The sequence below is a fragment of the Nelumbo nucifera genome, chromosome 2 (genome assembly GCF_055504915.1).
Source record: "Nelumbo nucifera cultivar China Antique chromosome 2, China Antique-T2T, whole genome shotgun sequence".
NCBI lineage: Eukaryota > Viridiplantae > Streptophyta > Magnoliopsida > Proteales > Nelumbonaceae > Nelumbo > Nelumbo nucifera.
The window spans coordinates 43,932,647-43,949,208 of record NC_142650.1 but is presented as its reverse complement, the minus strand read 5'-3'; the positions used below and the strand labels follow the sequence as shown (position 1 = coordinate 43,949,208).

The following is a 16,562-nucleotide window of genomic DNA, read 5'->3' as shown; positions in this document are numbered from 1 at the left end:
GCTTCTCCAAGAAACAACATTACCAGCCACCAAGCTGCAATACCCAGAAGTAGATTTTCTGTCATCAATTTTCCAGCCCAGTCAACATCAGTATAAGCTTCAAGTTTCATATGACCATGCTTGGCAAACAGAATTCCCTTTCCTGGGGAGCCCTTCAAATAACACAGGATTCGCTCTGCTGCTGCCATATGAGTGTCTCGGGGAGCATGCATGAATTGGCTAATGCAACTGAAAACATATGCAATATCTAGCCGAGTCATGCATAGGTACCGAAGTTTCCCAAGAAGTCTCTGGAAGACTCCTTTGTCTTCTAACAATGTTCCATCTGAAGCAGAGAGTTTATGACTCATATCGATAGGAGTAGCAACTGGTCTAGCACCCATCTTCCCAGTTTCAGAGAGCAAGTCAAGAACATACTTCCTTTGGGAGATAAGAATCCCATCCTTGGATCTAGCAACTTCTATGCCAAGGAAGTATCTCAATTCCCCCAATCCTTTAATCTCAAACTCTGTATGGAGGAAAGATTTGAGATCATGAATTCCTGAAACATCATTACCAATCACAACAATATCATCTACATACACAATGAGGTATACTACCAGAGGTACCACTTCTCTTCACAAAAAGAGTATGATCAGACTGTGTCTGTACATAGCCAAAGTTAACAAGAGTTGTTCTAAATCTCTCAAACCATGCTCTAGGGAACTGTTTGAGTCCATAAAGAGATTTCTTCAGCCTGCATACCTTTCCTTTCATATTTGTTCCATACATCCCTGGAGGAAGAGCCATATAAACCTCCTCATGTAATTCACCATTCAGAAATGCATTCTTTACATCCAATTGATAAAGGGGCCAATCAGAGTGAGTAGTTAGAGATAGAAGAACCCTCACAAATGTCATCTTGAAAACAGGTGCAAAGGTCTCTAGATAATTAATCCCATATGTCTATGTATAGCCTTTTGCAACCAGCCTGGCCTTGTACCTCTCAATGGTGCCATCAGCCTGATATTTGATGGTAAAGACCCACTTGCAACCAACTGGATCCTTCCCTTCAAGCAAATCAACCACTTCCCAAGTGTCATTCTTGTGTAGGGCATCAATTTCAGATCTCATAGCATCCCTCCATTCTGGAATATTAAGAGCTTCTGACACAGTCCTGGGAATAGGGTTAGAGGCAATAGAAGAGAGATAGGCAAAGTATGAAGGGGAAAGCAGACTGTAAGAAAGGTGTTTGGAAATGCAATGTGCAGTACACTTCCATTTTCCTTTCCTAACAGCAATGGGAATATCAAGGTCAGGGAAAGATGGCTCCAAGGGGGCTAAAACAGTACCTGTTGTCTCATCTGTGACTGGAAGTGCATGAGGCTCATGTGTTGTAGGGGAAACAACCTGCTCATTTCTGGATCTTTGCCTTTGATACACCTTGGGATTGAGGATAGGACGAGGAGGTAAAGGAGGAAGAACACTGGGACAGGGAGAATGGAACGACTAATCCTTCCTTGATTCATTTGAAGGAGAAGCAGACTCATCAAAAGACTCAACTGGGACAGGAAGAGGAAGAGCAAACACCTATGACAAATCCTCCCCCTGTGAACAATGTCCTTCCAGAGAGGAACCATAAAAGGGAGAAAGCTCATCAAAGGTGACATCCATTGAGACATACCGAGTGCCAGTCTTTGGATCAAAACAACAGTAACCCTTCTGTGTAGGGGAATACCCAAGGAAGATACACTTGTGGGCTTTTGGTTCAAATTTATGCCTTTGGACACTTGGAACATGTACATAACAGGTGCAGCCAAAGACACGAAGAGGAATAGGAAAAAGGTCATTGTCCGGATGAAGGAGATTACTGAGTGCCAGTCTTTGGATCAAAACAACAGTAACCCTTCTATGTGGGGGAATACCCAAGGAAGATACACTTGTAAGTTTTTGGTTCAAATTTATGCCTTTGGACACTTGGAACATGTACATAACAGGTGCAGCCAAAGACACGAAGAGGAATAGGAAAAAGGTCCTTGTTCGGATGAAGATTGAAGGGAGACTTAAACCCTAAAACCCTGGATGGCATACGGTTTATAAGGTAGGTAGCAATGAGAACAACATCACCCCAAAACCTTGTAGGAACATGTGAGGCAAACAAAATACTCCTTGCAACTTCAACAATATGCCTATTTTTTCTTTCAACAACTCCATTCTGTTTTGGGGTCCTAACACAGGAACTTTGATGAATAACCCCCATGTTAGAGAGATAGCAGGATAAGTTCTTCTCAAAATATTCTTTTGCATTGTCAGATCTGAAAATTTTAATCCTGGTATCAAACTGGGTTAGAATAAATTCATGGAATTGTCTTACAAGTCTTGGAACTTCATCACGGGATTTCATCAGGAATATCCAAGTGAACCGAGAAAAGTCATCAATAAACAAGATAAAATATTTGTAGCCACCCATAGAGGGTAAGTGGTAAGGCCCCCACACATCAGAGTACACAATATTAAAAGGAAAAGATCTTTTATTGCTCAAAGGATAATTGTTTCTACAATGCTTTGACAACTCACAAGATTCACAATGAAGACTGGACAAACTAATTCCCTTGAACAGTTCAGGGAATAAATGACTCAAAGCAGAAAAAGAAAGATGACCCAAACGAAGATGACACAACATAATTCGACTAATAGACTCTGAAGAAACAGACCCAAAAGCAACATTCCCAGGATGATCAGGTCATTGTCCCGGAGTATCAAGCAGGTATATTCCATTCGCCTCATGGCCACTCCCAATCACCTTTTGAGACTCCAGATCCTAAAAAACACAGTAGGAAGGAAAGAAGGTTACACAACAGTTTAATGACTTGGTTAGACTACTTACAGATAACAAATTTGTATTTAGTCTAGGTACATGAAGGGCAGAAGGTAGGAACAAGGAATCTGTAGCCTTGATGGTTCCCTTGCCAGAAATGGGGGCAAGAGAACCATCGGCTAAGGTGATTTTATGACGTCCAGGAAGCAAATCATATGAAACAAACAAGGTAAAAAGGTTGGTCATATGATTAGAAGCACCTGAATCAATAATCCAAGGGATCTTAAGATTACCTGAAGTGGTTGCATGATTGGCAGAAGCCCTTATACCTGAATGAGCAAATGCAGAAGAAGCTGAATTTCCTGAAGGGTTGGAAGAAGAAGTCACACCCTCTAGATGACTGATCATCTTCCCAAACTTTTCATATTCTGCTTTCATGGCTGCCAACTGTGCACAAGCAAACATCTGTTCAGTATAGTACTTGTCACTATCTGGACCAGTAGCCACATTTGCACTCCCTGTCCTTTTACTGTCATGCTTTTTCTGAAACCGAATGGGAACAAGATTAGGATGTAATTTCCAGCACTTGTCTTTGGTATGCTTTGGCTTCTTGCAGTACTCACATACAACCTCTTTCTTCCTAGAGCCACTAGAAGTCCCTGCAACTCCTTTGGGTTTAACCCCTACATTCGCAAAGTGATCACTAATACCAGCCCCTTGAACCTGGACAATCCTTCTGCTCTCTTCATTGCTCACCATTGCATATGCTTGTGACAATGAGACACTCTCCTTGGATAAAATATTTTGTTTTGTGATATCATATTCTGGGTTTAGTCCGGTTAAGAACTCAAACACCCTGTTTCTTTCAACCAATTTCCTATAGGTGTCTGCATCATTGGCGGTGTCCCAAGTTACAGCAGCTTCTATTAGGTCTATTTCTTGCCACAGAGACTTTAGGGTTGAGAAGTATACAGCTAAAGGTTTCTCCCCCTGCCTTAAATTCTTCACATCACTTCTCAATTTATAGGCTCTAGCCACATTTAGTTTTTGGGAATAGGTTTCTGCAACACTGTCCCAGATTTCCTTTGCTGAATTCATCCATAGATAGTGTTGGCTAATCTGTGGCTGCATTGAGTTCACAAGCCACCCAATAACAACGTAATTCTCTTGCATCCACTTCTCATAGGATGGATCATCCTCTGGGGGAGCCTTCTTGCTCCTGGAGATAAAGCCCCACTTTCCTCTACTACATATATAAATCTTTACCGATTGTGACCATGCCAAATAATTAGTTCCATCTAGCTTGACTGTGGTCGCAGTCAATAAAGAATCAACTAGAGTCCCCTGTACTTGTCCAAATTCAGCAACATTCTTGTTTTCAATCTCTGAGGAGTCCATCATGTAAACACTTCAAATAGGATTTCAGCCGACTTCTACAAGTGTACTGAATGAGGATGGAGCAAGGACTGTGTTAAACCAGCCTCAAAACAACAATACACAAAGCCAAACCACACCCGGAAGCTGTGAGAACCAAGTCTGAAGCAGCACCTTGTTGTCTACACGAGACACTAAACAACTTGGTTCGGCCTTCAAGAAGTAATCAGAAAACCTCCAAGCACTGTGCACCCAGTTGAAGCTCATTTTCTAATCAGAAATTCTAGGTACTCACGAAAAAGTACCCCAAAAAGAGCAAAGACCAGTCCGTATTGATGAAGAGGCCTTTTTACAAACACAGTGTGGGCAGCAGAGAAGACCCCACTGTCAAAGGTGAGAAACACCTCAGGAACAGTCCGTACAGGGTCCAAAAACAACCAAATAGAAGCAACAACTCACAGCACTGAATCCAAAGATGTTTCGGCAGTTTGACAGTCCAAAAAAGGAATGAAAACAACCCAGAAATCTCTGGGTTAAACCAGACTAAAAAACAGCCGAATAGCTGTACAGTTTTCAAAGAAACTTCGGACACTTCAACAGTCCAAAAACAGAAAAATAAACCAGAAATAACTGAGCACAACTTACAATCTCAGACTTAAGCTCCAAATCAGAAACCAAACTGTTCTTTTTCTCTGATTCTTCCTAGTCACCGAACCACTCTCCAAGAGATTTGAGTCTTGGGCACCCTCCAATGACCTCCAAGAATTAGGCGACACAAGCTGAAGCTTCCAGCCCTAGAACACTCTCATGTAGTCGGCTGGACTACACCCACATGAAAGCCCAAGCCAAGTTCAGGCCTACTCTGATACCAAGAAGAAAAACAGTCTTTGAGAGTGTGGGACTGTTTAGAATAGATGCCGAAATCAAAAGAAATAAAAAAAAAACAACAGAAAATACTTCTTCTATGGAGTGGAAGGTGAAGAAGGAGATGGTGGCAATAAGGGTTTAGAGTATGAAAGTTTCGAACCTTGCTCTCTCTCTAACACCCTAACACTATTTTATTAAGTTAAATTTGAATAATTACAAGGAGGCCCTTAGTTGGGCAAGAAATTACAAAGAACATAACATAGAAAGGATGGGCCCAGAATAAGACCCATTATAGAAATGAACATAAACAGTAAGAAAGGATAAACAGCCTATGGGCCATTCGGCCCATCTTCTCTACACCCAATATGTCTTCTATGATCACATTTCCCCCTCATACCGAGCCTTCCTATCTATAGTTGATTGCATCCCTGTACCCAGAAATGCTGCAGAAACCTTAAAATACCCTGAATGGACAGATGCTATGAAGGAGGGGATTAATGCCCTCCATAAAAATCAAACTTGGGAATTGGTGGATCTTCCAAGGGGGAAAGACCCAATGGGGTGTAAGTGGGTGTTTACAGTTAAACACAAGGCAGACAAGATAGTTGAAAGGTACAAAGTAACATTAGTAGCAAAGGGGTACACTCAAGTGTACGAGGTTGACTATGATGAGACATTTGCACCAGTAGCTAAGATGAACTCAATTTGAGTTCTTCTGTCATTAGCTGCTAACCTTGACTGGGAACTGCATCAACTAGACATAAAGAATGCCTTTTTAAATGGTGACCTAGAGGAGGAGGTGTACATGGTTTAACCTCTTGGATTCTGTGCCAAGGGAAGCGAAAATAAGGTGTGCAAGCTGAGAAAGTCTCTTTATGGCTTAAAACAATCTCCCAGGGCTTGGTTCAGTAAGTTTCATATGACAGTCCAGCAAGTAGGATTCAAGCAATGTCAGTCTGATCACACTCTCTTTGTGAAGAGATGTCAGGAATAGGTTGCTATATTGATAGTGTATGTGGATGATGTCATCATTACAGGAAATTGGAGTTCAAAAATACAAAAGTTGAAACAATTCCTTGCATCTCAATTTGAAGTGAAAGATCTAGGTCCTCTAAAGTATTTTCTTGGAATTGAAGTTGCCTGCTCAAAAAGGGGCATCTTCATTTCTCATAGGAATACACCCTTGATTTGTTACAAGACATAGACAAGCTAGGTGCAAGGCCAGTAGATACTCCCATGGATGTTGATCATAAAGTGGGTGACTGTGATGGTGAACCTCTGAAAGATGTGAAACAGTCCCAAAGGTTAGTGGGAAAGTTGATTTATTTGTCCATGACCCGTCTAGACATTACCTATTCAGTTGGGCTCTTGAGCCAATTCATGCACTCTCCTAAGAAACTGTAATCTGAAGTGCTATACTCGAAGTAGCAAGGAAGAAAAGAGAATGACAGAAAAGAAGAGAATGTCGAACTGTACTAGCCAGTCGACCAGTTCTTTATTTATAGATGAATATAGTACAAGGTACAAGAAATTACTGGGATGCCCCTGATTAGTGATGGGACACCCAGATGACTTAAACATTAAACAGGATTAGGCCCATTAACACAAGCCCAGTTACAAGATAAGTTAAACATAAGAATGGGCTAATAAGAACTCTTATCAGCCGAACATAACTCTAATATTCTAACACTCCCCCTCAAGCTAAGCATAGATATCAATCATGTTTAGCTTGCCAAGTATGTCCCTGAACTTCGTTGATGTCAACCCTTTAGTTAATACATCTGCAATCTGCATCTCTGATGGAGTATAAGGCACACAGAGTTCTCCTGAAATAATTCTCTCTCTGACAAAGTGTCGATCAATTTCAATATGTTTTGTCCTGTCATGCTGCACAGGATTGTTGGCAATGTTGATAGCAGCTTTATTATCACAATACAGCTTGAGAGGACCCTCTGTCTTGATACCAAGCTCATTAAGGAGAGTCCTGAGCCATAAGAGTTCAGCAACCCCGTGTGCCATAGCTCGGTATTCTGCTTCTGCACTTGATCTAGCCACAACATTCTGCTTCTTACTACGCCATGTGACTAGGTTTCCTCCCAAGAATGTACAGTAACTTGAGGTTGATTTTCTGTCTCCAACAGACCCAGCCCAATCAGCATCAGTGTAGGCTTCAATTTCAAGTCTGCTGTTTTTTCTGAATAAAATTCCTTTCCCTGGGCAAGTCTTCAAGTATCTGAGGATTCTTTCCACTGCTCTCATATGAGGGGTCTTTGGTGAGTGCATGAATTGACTGACAACATGCACTGCATAGGCAATGTCTGGCCGAGTAAGGGACAAGTATATCAGTTTTCCTACCAACTTTTGGTACCTTTCCTTATCACAGTATTCCTCACCCATTGATTCTTGTAATCCATGGCTTGGTTCTATTGGAGTGTCTGCTGGCCTGCACCCCATCATGCCTGTTTCCTCTAGGAGATCTAGCACATACTTTCTTTGACATATGTAGATTCCTTCTCTTGATCTAGCAACTTCAATTCCAAGAAAGTATCTCAGATTTCCCAGGTCTTTGATCTCAAATTCTGAAGCTAAGAACTCCTTCAGCCTCTTCATCTCTCTCACATCATTTCCAGTAATCACCATATCATCCACATACACAATGAGTGCTGTAAGTTTGTCATCCTGTCTCCTTGTAAACAATGTATGATCTGCACTGCTCTGAGTGTACCCTACTTTCTTCATGGCCAAACAAAGTCTCTCAAACCATGCCCGGGGAGATTGCTTCAAACCATATAATGCTTTCCTTAGTTTACATACCTTCTTTCCAACATCATATCCAGGTGGGGGTTCCATGAATACCTCTTCATGAAGATCACCATTTAGGAAGGCATTCTTCACATCCAGCTGATGAAGTTCCCAAGAGAATTTTGCTGCTAGTGACAGTAGAACCCTAATTGTGTTGAGCTTTGCTACTGGGGCAAAGGTTTCCTTGTAGTCAATTCCTTCCTTTTGCGTAAACCCCTTTGCCACGAGTCTGGCCTTGTACCTCTCAACTGACCCATCTTCCCTGTGCTTTACTGTGAATACCCACTTGCACCCAACAGTGCCTTTCCCTTCTGGCAGGTCCACCAATTCCCATGTCCTTGCTTTCATTAGGGCTTTCATCTCCTCATTCATGGCTTCTTTCCACCTTGGGTCAGATGCCGCCTCTGAATACCTGGAAGGGACACATACAGAGGAAAGGGCAGACACAAAGGAATGATAGGCAGGGGATAAGTGTGAGTAAAAAACATAATCGGCTATGGGATGCCGAGTGGTACAAGAACGAACAGGCTTACGGAGAGCAATAGGAAGATCCAAATCTGAATTGAGTGAATCAGAATTACCTTGGATTGCAGAGACAGATTGATCTGAGTTCAACTGGTTGCAATCATGAGGTTGAGGGGCCTTCTTCCTTCTACTGTATGTAAGTATCTCTTTCTCTTGTTTACTGGAACCTTCAGAAGTATCAGCCGAATCTGGAGAAGCAACTGGCACAGTGGAAGTCTCACTAGGTTGACCCGGAATGCTATAGCTAGTAGTAGTGGAAGGTGCTGAAATGGGAACAAAAAAGAAGGGAGAATGAGAATCCTCTTCCAACCCACTACTCTCCCCCTGAAGAGGATTCTGAGAAGACCCGAAATAGGGTTGAAACTCAAAAAAGACTACATCCCTGGTGACATATTTTTTCTTGGAGACAGGATCATAACACTTATACCCCTTCTGCGTAGGAGAGTACCCCAAAAATATTCCCTTTGTAGCCTTAGGATCCAGCTTGGTCTTCTTTGGATCTTTCACATGTATGAAGCATGTACAACCAAAAACCCGCGGGGGAAGAGGAAATTTTGGAAGAGTGGGACACAAAACAGAGAAAGGGGTCTTCATACCCAGTACCTTAGATGGCATCCGATTTATTAGGTATGATGCAGTGAGAACAGCTTGAGACCAATATTGCTTGGGCACATTGTGCTGGAAAAGAAGGGCTCGAGCTGTCTCCAATAGATGTCTGTTCTTGCGCTCAGCGACCCCATTTTGCTGAGGGGTGTAAGCACACGATGATTGATGTAACATGCCTGCATCTTCCATGAATGAGTTCAGGGATCTTTCAAAGTATTCAGCTGCATTGTCTGAACGGAATTGCTTGATCTTTTTATCAAATTGTGTTTCAACCATCTTGCAAAACATCATAGTTATCCCGGGAACTTCTTCACGTCCTTTCAACAGATAAATCCAAGTGCACCGAGAATAATGGTCAATAAAACTGATGAAGTAACGGAAGCCATCAATGGAAACAATGGGTGAAGGACCCCAAACATCAGAATGAACCAAGTCAAAAGGGGCTTGAATTTCATTACTAGAAATTGGATACATTGATCTACATTGTTTTGACATTTGACACACATCACAAATTAAACTCTGACTCGAAATGCCCTTACATAATTCGGGAAACAACATTGTTAAGGAAGAAAAGGACAAATGACCTAGCCTAGCATGCCACAAGTGCAGCCTAGCTATTGACTCCACACTCTCCAGACTAGTAGTAGAAGCTTGCATGGCTGAGCTGACATCTTCATCAAAGTAGTAGAGGCCCCCATACTCATGACCACTCCCAATCGTTCTCCTCGTCAATCTGTCCTGGAAGACACAATGAGAAGGAAAGAAAGTTATACTGCAGTTCAAGTTTTTTGTAAGCTTTGAAACAGACAACAGATTTGAGGTAAGACTAGGAACATGTAGGACTGATTTAAGAGAGAGATCCTTGCTTAGGTCAACCACCCCCTTTCCAGAGATGGTGGAGAGGGACCCATCAGCTACTCTCATCTTATCCTGGCCAGACAACAAATGATATGTGGAGAATAAGGAGGACATATGTGTCATATGGTCAGTGGCTCCGGAATCAATCACCCAAGAGGTAGAATTAATGGAACTAGATGCACTAAATGCAGAGGCTGTACCTGATTTGGCAAGAGAGGTGGAAGCTAAAGAATTGTTCTTCAGACGGGCTAATGCCCGACTGAGAACCTCTACCTCACTAGCTGTGAAGCCCAAAGTACTTGGTCCAGAGGAGTTGGCAGCCTGCCTTGCGGTGGAAGATGACACTTTCTGAATACTCTGTGAGTTGTCACTACTGTTGTCGGTGGCAAGATTCCCACTTGCTGTGTGGCCCTTCTGTTGCCTTTTGTCCTTTCTCAGAGCAGCTGGCTTCAGATGAGGGTACAGGACCCAACATTTCTCCTTTGTGTGTTTCTCACCACCACAATGTGTACACTTGAGGGACTTCTTGTCTGAAAATCTATTCCCCTTAGTGGAGACTAAGGCTGAATGTTCTCCAGGTTGTTCTGTTGACTGTGTCTGGGAGTCAATTTGCATCTCCTTTCTCCTTACTTCTTCATTCCTCACCAGGTAGTAGACATGGTGAAGCTCAGGTAATTCATCTCTCCCTAGAATCTGTGACCTTATACCTTCATATACAGGGTCAAGACCCGCCAGAAACTTGAAGGCTCTGCCCTCCTCAATCTGCTTATCGTGCCTCCCCTTATCATTAGCATTTTCCAATCCAAAATCAAATGGTGGTCAAGCTCTTCCCAGAGGCCTTCCAGTGTTGCAAAGTAGGTTGCCACGGACATGTCTCCTTGCCTTAGGGCTGCAATGTCTTGGTTCAGCCTGTAAATTCTAGCATTGTTCTTTTTCTGGCCATATGTCTTAGATACTTTCTCCCAAATTTTAGCAGCTGTGGGGAAGTGATGAACAGTTCTAGCCACCCTAGGAGTCATAGAGGCCAGCAACCAAGACATGACTGTGGCATTTTCCTTACGCCACACGGTGTATTCAGGACTGCCAATTTCTGGTTGTTTCTTGTCTCCATCCAAATAGCCTGTGAGGTCACGAGAGGTAATGAACAGCATTGCTGAGACAGACCACTCTCTGAAGTTATACTCATCTAGCAGCACACTTGTAATCTGCAAGCTGTGCAGATTAGGGTTTTCCAGGTTTGAGGACCTTGTAACAAGTCTGTTATCTCTAGAGGAAACTTCACCGGATAGTGAGGACATCTTGACTTCAGTCCAAGAGTTGTTCACAGTGCTGTAGGTGATTCTGTTTAGGACTGGCCGAAGTGGTCACAGTGTTCACCGTGCTGGTAGAAGTGTTCACAGTTCGGGTACTGTGCAGTGCTGTTTAGGACTGGCCGAAGTAGCAAGTACAGGGCTGTAACTGAATCAGTTCACAGTGCTAGTAACTGAAGTTCACAAAGTAGGACTGATAACCGACCTGAAGAGAATCTGTAACTGAAGTTGCCACAGTTCTACCCAAGTCTTGCTGGGGCACGAAGCTGCAACTGTAGAGAAGGCTAAGTCTTTACCACTTGTTCTGCGCAAGTCTTGCTGGAGCACGAAGCTGCAACTGTAGAGGAAGCTCTCCCTCTTTCGGCTAGTGCTAGGACTGCTGAAAACAGTCCTCAACTAGGTCTGTCCTATACAGACCTCTCTTAGTAGCCCAATAGCTACTATTTGCTGGAGATAATCTAGTAGGACATCTACTTCTGGGTCTTACTTCTCTTGAGTCCTACAACCAAGAGAAACCCTAGGTTCGAACTTGCTTTACTCTCTTACACTCCTAGGTCTTCACTGCAGCAACCCAGAAAAGGAAAAGAGAAGATGAAAAGACAGCAAGAGAAGAGAGTGCGCCTGCTGAAACCAGGAAGGAGCTAATGCTCTGATACCATGTAATCTGAAGTGCTATACTCGAAGTAGCAAGGAAGAAAAGAGAATGACAGAAAAGAAGAGAATGTCGAACTGTACTAGCCAGTCGACCAGTTCTTTATTTATAGATGAATATAGTACAAGGTACAAGAAATTACTGGGATGCCCCTGATTAGTGATGGGACACCCAGATGACTTAAACATTAAACAGGATTAGGCCCATTAACACAAGCCCAGTTACAAGATAAGTTAAACATAAGAATGGGCTAATAAGAACTCTTATCAGCCGAACATAACTCTAATATTCTAACAGAAACCACACATGGAGGCAATAGAGAGAGTTCTTAGATACTTAAAAAAGTATCCAGGAATAGGTCTACTGTTCAATAAACATAATCATCTAAAGGTGGAAGTCTTTACAGATGCGGATTGGGCAGGTGTTGTGGATGATAGAAAGTCCACAAGTGGGTATTGCACATTTGTGGGAGGAAACCTAGTGACATAGAAAAGCAAGAAACAAAGTGTGGTAGCAAGGTCAAGTGTTGATGCGGAGTATAGAGCTATGACACATGGGATGGCTGAAGTTCTCTAGCTAAAGAACCTTCTAGGGGATCTTGGAGTTGTTGTTCATAATCCTATGTCTCTTTACTGTGACAACAAGGCAGCCATAAACATCGCCAACAATCCTATCCTACATGAGAGGACCAAGCACATTGAAGTGGACAAACACTTCATAAGGGAAAAATTGGAGAAAGGGGAAATCTGACCCCTTATGTCAACTCTAAGGAACAACTTGCTGATGTCCTCACAAAAGGACTTCCACACTCAGATGTGTGGGTCAGCCCAAAGGTTGGTGGACAGTTGCAGGGGTCTATCATCGTCTTTTTCAATCCCTGTTGCTCGTCCCCCCGCCTTGAGTTTGACGCAGAGTTGCAGAGATGCCTCTAAAGCTCATGGGGACGCCAAAAAAAGTGGTACCGCCACATGGGGATGGATGCCAGTGCAGACGAGCAACTCTACATCTCCAGATAAGCCCAATCCGAAATTTAATAGGCACGAGAGCGACGAATCTGAAGAGGAAAGCGACTGGGAAGACCCAAGGCAAGAAAAGATGTATCAATCAGAGCTTCTTTTAGTATCAGAAGTGTCAACACTGCTAAAACGTGTATCTTGTGGGACGACGAAAAACTGGGAACAGAGTTATTGTTCGAAGACCCCTCTACCTGTGCCAGCGTGGCTCCAAGAGAAGAATACGGTGATAGTCCTGCCCCAATCTTAGTGGTGAACCCAGTTTCAGTTAGAAGAGAAGATGGAGAATTCCCAGGGGAGGCACAGTGACAAGATATTAATAAAGGAATGTCAGATCTTGTTACTAACCCAGACAAAGAAGCACAGGAGGAACAAAACAGTAATTTTATATCAGAGTTGCCTGCCAAGGTTACCGAACCAGTGGGTATTGATAAAGGGAAGGACTCGGGATTGCTGACACATGGAGTCCCTAACCCCTCTTCTTCGTGCTTATCTTTTCAGCTTGTGAGTCCTTGTTTAGATCCCTCTAAATTATTATGATGTGTCTGCGCAGGTACAGCCAATGCCACTCCTCTCAGGAATCTCTCAATGAAAAGTGCCACAGCCCAAGATTCTGAGAACCTATCAGACAATAGTCCTCACAAAAGGACTTCCACACTCACGGCACAATAGTCATGTGATAAGCTGGGCATTATTCATCCCTACTTGAGGGGGAGTGTTGTTAGGGTTATTTATTTGTTTTTTATAGTTGTTGTTAGTATGCTATCAGCCTAAGATGCTGCCAGCTAGTTCCTTCTTTTTTATTTGTTCGTTATTAGGGAGTGCCGCCCGGGGCATATTTGTAACCTCCTACCTATTTTACGTTAAGTTAATATAAATAAGAAGCTGGGCGCTGCCAGCTATAGTTTTTGACTCTCAGTCGGATCTCTCTCCCTTCTCTTCTCTCTCTTCTCTCCTCTCTCTCTCTCCAAGAAAGAAAACAATAACTAATCATTGATCTATGTAAATAAGAATAATAATCATATTATTATTATTATTATTAAGAAAAACCAATTAGGAGAAGAAATGAGAAAAAATAACAAACTTCGGACATTACATTTAGAATAATAAGAAAAATCTCACTTGATTTATTCAAAACTAAGAACTTGATTAGTCCCTTTTGTATTGAACTACCTTAAAACACTAAGAAAAATTAACATAATTTGATTTGCCTTATTAGTTTTCCATTTTTACTTTTTTATTTGGTCCATAATTATTGAAGTGTTTTTCCTATATGTTTTAAATTATACAAAAAACATTTTTTTTGCATTAAATCACTAATTAATCATTGATATTTGCGGCTTATGCCTTTTTACACCTCAGGCTACGCCTCACACCTTGAGGCTTGAAGCTTGCACCTCATTTTAAATTATACATAATCTGTGTGCATACACCTCACGCTTCAAGGCTTAAGCCTTTTAAAACAATGCTGCTTGGAACTCCACAAAAACCAAGTCCCCTATTCCAACTGGCCTGAGAAAACAGCAACAATATGTCCATTATTCCTGAAAACTCCTATGTCATACGGACCTGGGTTCCCTAGACTGCCACCACCAAAGTTCAACTTGATAAAGCCTTCATCAGGAGGTTCCCAAGCTACCACTGGTTTGTTCCTCGAAAGAGAAATCTGAGAACTTCTAGCTACAGCTCCCCAGTTTCTCCACAAGTCATCAAAAGATATCTCTGAGAACAGGCTTGAGGCTTTAATCCAAAGTATAGCTCTATTTAAGATACACTCTCACACTGCCTCCTCACTCCTTTCTTTATCACTGAAGACTCAGCCATTTCTCTCTTCCCACACCTTCCATTATCATCTAATGTTAGTTTTAGTTACCAACCAGAAAAACATTTTTGGTCAAACTTTACCTTCTGCCATGGTGTCACAGATTCTCAGCTGCAGTGAATAAGCAGATTGCTTATAAGTAATTAAGTGGTAACTATTTGATTCAATTGTCAAATTGCTTTAATACAAAGGCACATGGTAATGAATGAAAACATGAGTTAATATCTATTATTCAAATTAGATATCTAAATGGACCAGAATATATTATCCCTGACTGATAATCATGTGACAAACAGAAAACTGCAAGAACAGGTCATTTCATTGGCTAAAACTAAGTGTTTCCATACTCCAGTCCTGATTCTTATTCCACAAGCTGATTCAGAAAGCAAACTATTTATTATGACAACAAATATCCATACCACAAACCTTTGATTAGGTCACCCATGAGGCTATTTACAGGTCGTTCATCCCCAAGTCCACCTGGAGAACTTAGAATTTCCTTGCACAATGCAGACTTAGCACAACCTGGTATACCTGAAGTGGGAATGAATTAAGATGGTTATCAGCGTGGAGGCAAAACTTTCCAAGCAAGAGATGTTTAAAGTAATCAAATTTGTCATTGAATACTTTTTTCTTTAAGATTAAGATATTAGGAGCTCTTAGGATAGAGAACCAAGGAAAGAAGTTATCAAGAGGCAAAAATTGCTAGACAAACAAAAATAGAATAGCAAAGCAAAAAATACAAATCTACTGTATAATGCAGATACTTGCCTTGGTCTCCGTGCAGGCAATAAAAGTTAAATCAAACTATAGCATCATATCATATAAGGTTAAGGTATTTTAAAAAAAGTAAAGCAAAATTTCAAAATCTGTCTAGTCATTTTTTTTTTAACTTTTTGCCTTTTTTTATCTTTACTTGCACAAGTGCATGGCACTTTCCTTACACTAGTCCTATATAATGCCAAAACATACTTTGGCAAGTGGCCTCATGTCAGTGTGACCAACCACTTTTGTAGATGCCTATAAAAGTTAAACCAAGCTTCTCTAGCAGACCCTAATAGTTATAAATGTCCTAACTTCACCAAATGCATCTTTCTAAGGATAAAGTTTATTTCAATTGTACCTTTTTGCATTTCCCTTTATAAGCTTTTTTCATTTTTTTTGAAGAATAAAAGGAAAATGATAAGATATCATCCAAAAGGAGAGAACAACTAAATTATTATCCTTCTCAAAAAAAAAAAAAATCAGCTACTATCTTATAATTTGCATGTATGCCCTAATTGTATATTTGTATTTGGGTAAGAGAAGAATTTTAATATCTATGTGCATTTCCAACCTTGATAAATACTTGTTGAAGCTAGTACACACCCAAGCCAATGAAAGTTACAGGTTTAGTAATGATACACACGAAATAGATACAGGAAAATATAATCTAGCTTGAGCCCATCAGGAGAGTTTTACCTGGAAAGAATACAATCAGACCCTCACTTTTTGGAACTATGTCCTTCACTGTCGGACTCTGACTTGAAGGTGATACTTCCCGCTCTGTCTCAAGGTCACCCTCTTCATCCCTGCCTCCTTCAACAATGGCCAGAAAATCTTCAGCTCTTATTAAGTTTCCAGCAGATCCTATCAGAGCTTGATTCTCTGGACTGCGCTTTGCATACTGCTCCAGGAAAGGCTCAGCTTCACTAAGATAAATGGATGATGACAGTTGTTTGTTCCCACATTTCCTCCTTATGTACACAGCCCTATTGATGAAAAAAATATCCAACTGGCATATTACTTTTTTTTTATTGATAAGGGAGCTTCTCTACCTGACATGACCTATTTATGCCATATGATCAGATCCTGTGGCCAATCCATATCATCCATTAGATGGGAGACCTACAGGATTGGCCACATGTTCAACTGAACTCCATGTCAACCTTATACC

General features: G+C 41.5%; 1 protein-coding gene across 2 annotated transcripts in view; it reads right to left on the bottom strand.

Annotated features, from left to right (window-relative positions):
• LOC104588646 (tRNA ligase 1-like) overlaps positions 1 to 16,562 on the bottom strand; it is a 161,227-nt gene that overhangs the window by 30,780 nt on the left and 113,885 nt on the right. For both annotated transcript variants that reach the window (XR_002022202.2, XM_010246663.3), the window contains exons 17-18: positions 16,088 to 16,377; positions 15,053 to 15,160 (exon numbers count right to left, since the gene is read on the bottom strand). Coding sequence is in view for 1 of the 2 variants with exons in the window: in XM_010246663.3 (XP_010244965.1) it covers positions 15,053 to 15,160; positions 16,088 to 16,377 (398 nt within the window). In the remaining variant the exon portion in view is untranslated. The remainder of the gene's footprint in view (positions 1 to 15,052; positions 15,161 to 16,087; positions 16,378 to 16,562) is intronic.